The sequence below is a fragment of the Conger conger genome, chromosome 10, assembly GCF_963514075.1.
Source record: "Conger conger chromosome 10, fConCon1.1, whole genome shotgun sequence".
Lineage (NCBI taxonomy): Eukaryota > Metazoa > Chordata > Actinopteri > Anguilliformes > Congridae > Conger > Conger conger.
This window is the reverse complement of record NC_083769.1, coordinates 3,022,501-3,032,500: the sequence shown is the minus strand read 5'-3', so window position 1 is coordinate 3,032,500 and position 10,000 is coordinate 3,022,501. Positions and strand designations below refer to the sequence as shown.

Genomic DNA, 10,000 nt, shown 5'->3' with positions numbered 1-10,000 from the left:
CATGGGGGCGGCACAGTGGATACCTGGAACATGCTGGTCAGCAAACTTGATGGTGATGATGTAATTTCCTGGCTTGGTGGCACAGTAGGTGACCCTGCACACTCCATCCTCCTGGTCCTCTGTGTGGAGGTCCACTTTACTGGGGCCTTCGATGGACAGACTGAGGCCTCCATAACCTGGAGAAACAGACAGACAGACAGACAGACAGACAGATAGACAGTAACTCTGAGGCACACAGCTCACACATTCCACAAAACTCCCTCAGAGTCATGTGACTGTTCTCTGACCTTACATTAAATTACAGTCATTTACCCGGTACTTTTATCCAAAATTGACTTACAATCTCCCCTGGAGCAATGTGGGGTTTAGGGCCTTGCTCAAGGGCCCAGCTCAAGGGCCCAGCTCAAGGGCCCAGCTCAAGGGCCTAGCTCAAGGGCCCAGCTCAAGCTCGATTGCGTGGATCTTACTGTGTCCCCTGACCTCCTTCTGTTGCTCCTCCTCTTCCTAGGGACAGAAAATAATGTTTTCCCCCCATTTCCTGCCGCTCACCGGCTGCGGACGTGTCGATGGTGAACTCCGCAGGCTCGGATGTGCGTCCCCCGCTCAGGCCCCGCCCCAACACCTTCACCTGCCCGGCGTCGCCGAACTCCGACCGGCTGATGTTCACCGTGATGGGGCTCCTGGGGATGTGGCTGCCCTCCTTTTTTATGTTGACCAGGTGATCGCCAATCTCCCGGGGCACGAAGGACACCCCTGGGGAGGAGAGGCCAGGAAGGGTCAAATGTCAAGAATACATGCAAACACAATACATATAATATATACACTCACCAACCACTTTATTGGGTATTTATTAGACTTATTTATTTATACTGCTGTCGCCTATCCACTTAGGGCTACCCACTGCACCCCACTTCCTGTCAGCTTTGACCAGTCTGGCCATTCTCCTCTGACGTCTCTCATTAACAAGGCATTTCTGTCTGCAGAACTGCTGCTTTTGTTTTTTTGCACCATTCTTTGCAAACTCTAGAGACAAGTGTGCATGCAAATCCCAGCAGATCAGCGGTTTCTGAGAACCACCCTGTCTGCTACCAACAATAATTCCACAGCCAAAGTCACTTAGATCACATTTTCTCCCTGTTCTGATGGTTGATGTGAACATTAACTGAAGCTCCTGACCCGTATCTACATGACTGTATGCATTGCACTGCTGCCACACAATAGGCTAGTGTGGCTAGTATATACACTCACCGAGTACTTAATTAGGAGCACCTATGTACACCTACTTATTGATGCGATTATCTAATCCAGTTCTTGAAAACACTCTATGGTCTCCCACCCTCTCCAGTTCCTGCAGACACTCTATGGTCTGGACCCTCCCACACTCTCCAGTTCCTGTAGACGCTCTATGGTCTCCAACCCGCTCCAGTTGCTGTAGACACTCTATGGTCTCACCCATGTGACCGTTGCGCAGCAGTTTGAAGGCGCAGGGCTCCTCACGGCCGGAGGGCGTGGTCAGGGACACGGTCAGCTGACTCAGGTCCAGCTCCCCGATGTCGAGAGGGATGTCGGCCGCCGAGCCGATGGTCCTCCGCATCGACCCCTCCCCTGCAGAGAGAGGAGGAAGTTTACCAACACCAGCCATGCTTCAGCTCAGATATTAAAGACAACACCAGCCATGCTTCAGCTCACATATTAAAGACAACACCAGCCATGCTTCAGTTCAGATATTAAAGACAACACCAGCCATGCTTCAGTTCAGATATTAAAGACAACACCAGCCATGCTTCAGTTCAGATATTAAAGACAACACCAGCCATGCTTCAGCTCAGATATTAAAGACAACACCAGCCATGCTTCAGTTCAGATATTCAAGACAACACCAGCCATGCTTCAGCTCAGATATTAAAGACAACACCAGCCATGCTTCAGTTCAGATATTAGAGAGAGTCCCAGCCAATACATTAATCATCTGAGGAAGACAGTACTGACACGTCTTCTTGCCTGGTCGTGACTGCATGTGTGCACGTATGTATGTTTGCTTGCGCGTGTGTGTGAATGTATGTGCGTGCGTGCGCATGTGTGTGTCTGTGTGTGTATGTGTATGTTTGGATGCGTGTGTGCACAGGTGTGTGTTTGCATGCCTAAGTACGTGTGTGTGTGTGTGTGTGTCTCTGTGCACAAATATGTGTTTGCATGCACGAGTGCGTATGTGTGTGTGTGTGCGCGTCTGCACGTGCGTGCATTTCCATGTATGTTTCCATGTGTGTGTGCGTGTGCATGCGTGTGTATGTCTCCGTGTGTGTGCGTGCGCATGTGTGTGTATGTCTCCATATGTGATGTGTGCATGTTCGTGTGCGCACATCTGTGTGTCAATGCGTGTGTATGTCTCCATGTGTGCATGTTCGTGTGCATGCGTGTGTATGTCTCCATATGTGATGTGTGCATGTTCGTGTGCGCACATCTGTGTGTCCATGCGTGTGTATGTCTCCATGTGTGATGTGTACGTGTGCGCACGTTTGCGTGAGCATGCGTGTGTATGTCTCCATGTGTGCGTGTTCGTGTGCATGCGTGTGTATGCCTCCATGTGTGCGTGTTCGTGTGCATGCGTGTGTATGTCTCCATGTGTGCGTGTTCGTGTGCATGCGTGTGTATGCCTCCATGTGTGCGTGTTCGTGTGCATGCGTGTGTATGTCTCCATGTGTGCGTGTACGTGTGCATGCGTGTGTATGTCTCCATGTGTGCGTGTTCGTGTGCATGCGTGTGTATGCCTCCATGTGTGCGTGTTCGTGTGCATGCGTGTGTATGTCTCCATGTGTGCGTGTTCGTGTGCATGCGTGTGTATGTCTCCATGCGTGCGTGTACGTGTGCGCAGGTAAGTTTGCAGAAGCGTGGGTCCACAGGAACCAACCAGTGATCCGGGCCAGGAAGGGGCTCCCGGGGACGTGCTGCTCGTTGTATCTGACGAGGACGTTGTACGGCCCAGGTGAGACAGGCAGGTAGGACACCGTGCAGGTGCCGTCCTCATTGTCCACACAGCTAATGTCTGCTTTGGACGGACCCTCGATGGCCAGAGACAGTCCGCCTGTAACAGCAGCCACCACAGAAGAAGAGCGATTTCAGCACAGGTCAGTCACTAGGGGAGTTGCATCCCAATGCAAACGTCACAACTACTTTGCTGAGACTAATGAATCGATTCACAGTCGATGAGTTGTTTGTTTACGTGGCAAAGTTATTTAGGCAGTCAGAGGCACTGAATTTAAAGGCCCACCCGTATCAGCGCCTTCTTCCTGGTTTCAGGATTTAAAACGCCCACAACACCTTGAGAGCAGCGACGTAGGTGACTTGAAAGCTAACCGCTCCGCCTCCTGCAGTCAGCTCTCTGTGTTAGCATGGACAGCTCTCTGTGTTAGCACGGTCAGCTCTCTGTGTTAGCATGGACAGCTCTCTGTGTTAGCATGGTCAGCTCTCCGTGTTAGCATGGTCAGCTCTCTGTGTTAGCATGGTCAGCTCTCTGTGTTAGCATGGTCAGCTCTCTGTGTTAGCATGGTCAGCTCTCTGTGTTAACATGGACAGCTCTCTGTGTTAGCATGATCAGCTCTCTGTGTTAGCACGGTCAGCTCTCTGTGTTAGCACGGTCAGCTCTCTGTGTTAGCATGATCAGCTCTCTGTGTTATCACGGTCAGCTCTCTGTGTTAGCATGGACAGCTCTCTGTGTTAGCATGATCAGCTCTCTGTGTTAGCACGGTCAGCTCTCTGTGTTAGCATGGACAGCTCTCTGTGTTAGCATGATCAGCTCTCTGTGTTAGCACGGTCAGCTCTCTGTGTTAGCATGATCAGCTCTCTGTGTTAGCATGGACAGCTCTCTGTGTTAGCATGGACAGCTCTCTGTGTTAGCATGATCAGCTCTCTGTGTTAACATGGACAGCTCTCTGTGTTAGCATGGTCAGCTCTCTGTGTTATCACGGTCAGCTCTCTGTGTTAGCATGGACAGCTCTCTGTGTTAGCATGGACAGCTCTCTGTGTTAGCATGGACAGCTCTCTGTGTTAGCATGGACAGCTCTCTGTGTTAACGTGGACAGCTCTCTGTGTTAACGTGGACAGCTCTCTGTGTTAGCATGGTCAGCTCTCTGTGTTAGCATGGCTAGCTCTCTGTGGTCAGTGAAAGTGTCACTTAAGTGGGGAGAATACAATAGTGTAGGAGAAGAAGAGGAATCGTGGATCAAAATAACTATATACAGGTGTATATTCAGCAACATCATCCGATAATTGTGCAAAAACATGTCATGTCACGTGGGAATTGGTTCTAGGAACAGCTTGGAGAAATAGCAGTTTGATCCTAAAATATGCATACTTCCACTAAAATATATATATATATATATTTTGTTTTACTTGAATCAGTATTGAATACAAAGCAAAAGCTCGAGGATGATATGAAAAGCTCAGAAACATGAAAAATATGTGTGTGGGCCTGTAATAAACACACCTGTTAACTTTGAAATTAAAGGTACAGCAGGCAGCAACAAACACCTTCAAACCACAACACTGTTTATCCCTCCCCCTTCTCTGTGAACACGCTGACGTTGAAACGCCATTGGCTGTGGCAATTAGAACCAATTTTCAACCAATGAGCTTGGATTATTGTACAGCTATACGATGTTTTGGTACAGAGTGTCGGCCCGTCAACTGCATATTTTGAAACCGACTGTAAACACAGGCAGACGGTGAGTCAACATGTCAGTGAGCCTTTTTCAACGATAGGAAGGGATTTACAATGGTCTTGTAACAATGTTTTAACACAAAAATCTTATCTATTGTACCTTTAATACTGAGGGTGGGGAGATAGACTGCAAAATATATGGACCATGTGCCTTGGAAGTCAAGTTCACCAGCTCCGTCATGTGGTGCCAGAGACTATCAATCAATCGCTGGACTCATATTTGATGTGTGTAATGTAAAAGTTGGTAATTGGTTCTGGAGCTGTGAAGACCAGACAGAGCCAAAGCCTGTAATCTCATGATGTTCTGCAGTCACAGTAAATCAGTCCTGGGGCCGGACTCAGAGCACAGTAAATCAGTCCTGGGGCCAGGACTCAGAGCACAGTAAATGAGTCCTGGGGCCGGACTCAGAGCACAGTAAATCAGTCCTGGGGCCAGGACTCAGAGCACAGTAAATCAGTCCTGGGGCCGGACTCAGAGCACAGTAAATCAGTCCTGGGGCCGGACTCAGGACTCAGAGTGGCTCTACCTTCTCCCGCTTCTGTCGTGTCGACCGTGAAGACGGCGGGCTTGCCAACCGCGCCGTGGATCAGCCCAGGCCCGTACGCGGTCACGTGACCGCTGCTGACGTAGTCCACGTAGAACTGGAGGGGACTTCCTGTGCGCGCAGGAAGACAGACTGATCTCGCGTGTGCACAATTGTTCCACCCATGGCAGTCATGATCCACTTCCCCATAACACTGCAACAGCAATATGGCTGTACCGGGTGGGCAATGCTCTCTCGCTCTCTGTGTGCAGTGCTGTGCTCGCTCGCTCTCTGTGTGCAGTGCTGTGCTCTCTCTCTCTCTCTCTCTGCAGTGCTGTGCTCTCTCTCTCTCTCTCTCTCTCTGCAGTGCTGTGCTCTCTCTCTCTCTGTGTGCAGTGCTGTGCTCTCTCTCTCGCTCTCTGTGTGCAGTGCTGTGCTCGCTCGCTCTCTGTGTGCAGTGCTGTGCTCTCTCTCTCTCTCTCTCTCTCTCTGCAGTGCTGTGCTCGCTCGCTCTCTGTGTGCAGTGCTGTGCTCTCTCGCTCTCTGTGTGCAGTGCTGTGCTCTCTCGCTCTCTCTGTGTGCAGTGCTGTGCTCTCTCTCTCTCTCTCTGCAGTGCTGTGCTCTCTCTCTCGCTCTCTGTGTGCAGTGCTGTGCTCTCTCGCTCTCTCTGTGTGCAGTGCTGTGCTCTCTCTCTCTCTCTCTCTCTCTGCAGTGCTGTGCTCTCTCTCTCGCTCTCTGTGTGCAGTGCTGTGCTCTCTCGCTCTCTCTCTGTGTGCAGTGCTGTGCTCTCTCTCTGTGTGCAGTGCTGTGCTCTCTCGCTCTCTCTCTGTGTGCAGTGCTGTGCTCTCTCTCTCTCTCTCTGCAGTGCTGTGCTCTCTCGCTCTCTCTGTGCAGTGCTGTGCTCTCTCGCTCTCTGTGTGCAGTGCTGTGCTCTCTCTCTCTCTGTGTGCAGTGCTGTGCTCTCTCTCTCTCTGTGTGCAGTGCTGTGCTCTCTCTCTCTCTCTCTGTGCAGTGCTGTGCTCTCTCTCTCTCTCTCTCTCTGCAGTGCTGTGCTCTCTCACTCTCTGTGTGAAGTGCTGTGCTCTCTCCCCATGTCAATGTACTGCAGAGAGCACACAGCATGATCTCTGTGCACAGTTTCCACAGTAAGATCTGTGTTCTGTGCGGTGTTATGGAAAGGATGCCTGGGTGCAGTGCAGTCACCTGGGATGTGGCTGTCATCGGATTTGATGTCCATGTGGTGGAGCCCCAGCTCCGTGGGGGCGTATCTGATGTTCACAGTCCCGTCTCTGTTATCCAGGATGTCCGGCTTGGACACCTGGCCCGAAGGCATTCTCACCTCCCCTGGAGAGGAGCAGAGTCCAAACCACATTCACACTCAAAACTGCACTGTAAGGTTCTATCGTACTGAATTGGGCAGTTATGTGGCAAAAAAGCCAGTCTTCACTTATGTTTTAGTCTTTTAATTATTCATTTTTTCATCTCTGAAAGAGAAAAAAACAGTTACTTTTTGCTTGCCATTTTTAAGATCTTAAGATTGAAGGTATAATAGGTAATTTCAGGACTCCTACCGGTAAAGAGAGGAATTGCAACAACAAACAACCTCAGACCACAACACAGTTTAAGCTTCCCACAGTCTATGAATACAATGCATAATATACATTATAGTATTATACAGTTCAGTACTCTTTTTGGAAAGCTGTCAGTGACAAATGCAACAGAGCCTGCCTTCTTGTCGTAGAGTTCTCATGAGAAAAAGTTAGCTAAACAGGTGACTTCATGAAATTTTGACTTTGGTGTGCCGCACAAAACTATTTATATTTTTTGTCTCTTTGAAGTTTTCACTTTAGCTAACCAACTATATTGTGAGCAAGCAAGTTATTTGGCTACATAACTAGCTGGCTATAGAACTAAGATATGATAGTCCACTACAAACGATACAAATTTAACTTACAGTTTGTAAATAAAGGTTTTGTGAGGGAGCAGGGGCGGGAGACCAAGAGTGACCGGGAAGGGATCACACAGTTATAAGTTGGATAACCACTGAAATAAGCGAGGACCCCTCACGAATGTGGGGCCACTCGGAGAGGAATATAAAACAGAAAACGGGAGAGAGACTCCCTGGCGAACTGCTCACTGAAACAAAAACCGTGAAAGTACAAACTAGCACGAAATCCCCAAAGAAGTGGGCGAGTTTTGTGTGAGAAAATAAGTAAAAAATGGAACCAAACTCCCTGGCGATTCGGCAACCGGAAATCTGACCTGAACTCTAACGGTCAGGAAAATACTAACTCCCTGTCAGAAACAGGCAGTCTCGAAAAGGGCTAAACCTTAGTGGCGAACTCTGCCACTCACTCCTCTAAACAGAAGCGGACCTAAGCAAGAAAAATAGGGAAGGTCCACGGGAACCAACCAACCCAAGAAAAACAATATTGGTCCCTATACTTCTAGCTAATTTCTAAGCTGAATGCTTTTCAAGACTAAAAGCAATTCAGTCCAACAACTCTCTATGTATCTACCTCTATACCGGCTCAGTGCACGTGTCAAAATGAAACACCAAAGCTCAGAGCAGTGCCAGGAAGAGACTTAAATAGCTCTCCATGCAGCTGACTGCAATCGGCCATGATTACACCCGCATTCCACATGCGGGAGGCAATCTCTCCTGCTGAGCTACGCCGGCAAGCCCTCTAGAGGTCTAGAGAGGTAAATGCTGGAATTTCCAGAAGTAGGCAGTGAAAACCATGACAGGTTTAGCTAAACATGCATGATTCAAGAGATAAAAGGAACATGTAGCTGCCCATATTGCACTCCAGACAAGCGATCACTGAAACTCTACTATTGCTCATCTAGTCTAGTTCATAAATACCAGCTATTAGCTATTACTAGTTAGCTTCCCGAATTTACAAATATCCACTTGAAGCACAACACTAGTGCAATCACGACTATGTTAGTTTTGCCTATATTTTATCTTAAGTGGATATTTAAATCGTCAAGCTAACTACAGCTAATTTGCTTGTTGCTAACGATAACATGGTTTTAGAATTATATGTATATTAATGGTTTTGTAACAATGTTATAACACAGGATTCTTACCTATTGTACCTTTAAATACGATTTTAACTCTAAATACAAGACTTGCTTGTTAGTATTTACTTATTTTTGCAGTGTATGTACAAGTACAGTTGCTACAGAAAATGCATCAGAAAAGCATTCAGAACTACTTTTTTTTATATGTTGTGCACCTGAATTTGCTGTAGTTCCAACTCCAGCTGAACTCACAATATCCATTACATTACATTTTATTTAGCAGCAGCTTTTAGCAAAGCCAAGTACAACACAGTGCATGTCAAGGTCATACAACAAACTATCGAACATGTCAGATAACGTCTGATTCATATATGATTGGTTGTAAGGCCATGAACATTCACTCAGTGAGCACTTTATTAGGAACACCTGAACACCTACATATTCATGAGATGATCTAATCAGCCAATCTTAGCCATCTTGGTCTGGCTGCCTGGGAGGTTTACCTGAGATGTCTCCTTCCTCCAGGGCCAGGGGAACCACCAGGTCAACAGGCCTGAGCCTGGACAGGCCTGCCCCATTCAGCCTGTCCACAGCCTGCAACACGGGGTGAAAGGTCACCAAACAAGCCCACCAATCAGCACACAGCGCTCAGGTCTCCAGGCGAGGTGAGCGGGTACCACAAACTGTAGAAGAAATATGGACCCAGTGCCTGACACAGCACCCACTAACTATCCATGGGCTTCTGAAAAGCATTTTAAAACTACAGAAGTTTACAGGCGCCACCATGTTCTACAATTTGGAACCAGAGACTGCAGTAGGTTAAACAGGAAGCCTTCATATGGGTATGAATGCAGAGAGAGACTCAACAAACTGTCCATGATTTGTCCACAATGCATTACTGTATTGTCCTAATCAAACAATAACTTAAAGAAAATCGGCAACATGGGGAGATATTAGCTGAAAAAAAACAGTAATTACTACATTTTCTGTGACCATTTTTACCGTATTGTCATCATTGACTTGCATTTAAAGCGGTGGCTGAGACACCAGACAAGACAGTGAATGTTTGTGGTGGACATTTGCAGCAAACTGTCACTGTTGAATGATTTTAAATTAACATTCCATTGCCACCATCACTTCTACAAATGGATGTGACTTAGGTCTAACAATGCCAGCTAGCTGATTCGTTGCTTACCTGGGATTACTTTTTAAGAATGACTATTACATTGATTAAATTGTATTATTACAGCCAAATAATCGTCAACTTTTGTTCTCTCTGTGTTTTTCCCATCAGCAGCCATTTTTCGTTCACCTCACACTACCTTTGCTAATATTTGCGGCAGACAGAAAAACATTGAAACATGTTTGCTGTCTTGAACACACTATTGGAGTCAACCGCAGCAGCATCACAGCAAAAGCAGGAGCTGAGGCTGAAAGGAGCGCTCACTGTGACGTGGAAGGGGCTGTTGGGGATGAGGCTGAAAGGAGCGCTCACTGTGACGTGGAAGGGGCTGTTGGGGATGAGGCTGAAAGGAGCGCTCACTGTGACGTGGAAGGGGCTGTTGGGGATGAGGCTGAAAGGAGCGCTCACTGTGACGTGGAAGGGGCTGTTGGGGATGAGGCTGAAAGGAGCGCTCACTGTGACATGGAAGGGGCTGTTGGGGATGAGGCTGAAAGGAGCGCTCACTGTGACATGGAAGGGGCTGTTGGGGATGAGGCTGAAAGGAGCGCT

At 48.0% G+C, this 10,000-nt stretch overlaps 1 protein-coding gene across 3 annotated transcripts in view; it reads right to left on the bottom strand.

Annotated features, from left to right (window-relative positions):
- Positions 1-10,000, bottom strand: part of LOC133139453 (filamin-A-like) — a 64,668-nt gene that overhangs the window by 11,199 nt on the left and 43,469 nt on the right. For all 3 annotated transcript variants that reach the window (XM_061259008.1, XM_061259009.1, XM_061259010.1), the window contains 7 exons: positions 8,772-8,862; positions 6,445-6,585; positions 5,245-5,373; positions 2,909-3,082; positions 1,453-1,605; positions 550-753; positions 24-176 (listed from right to left, as the gene is read on the bottom strand). In XM_061259008.1, the coding sequence (XP_061114992.1) occupies positions 24-176; positions 550-753; positions 1,453-1,605; positions 2,909-3,082; positions 5,245-5,373; positions 6,445-6,585; positions 8,772-8,862 (1,045 nt within the window). The remainder of the gene's footprint in view (positions 1-23; positions 177-549; positions 754-1,452; positions 1,606-2,908; positions 3,083-5,244; positions 5,374-6,444; positions 6,586-8,771; positions 8,863-10,000) is intronic.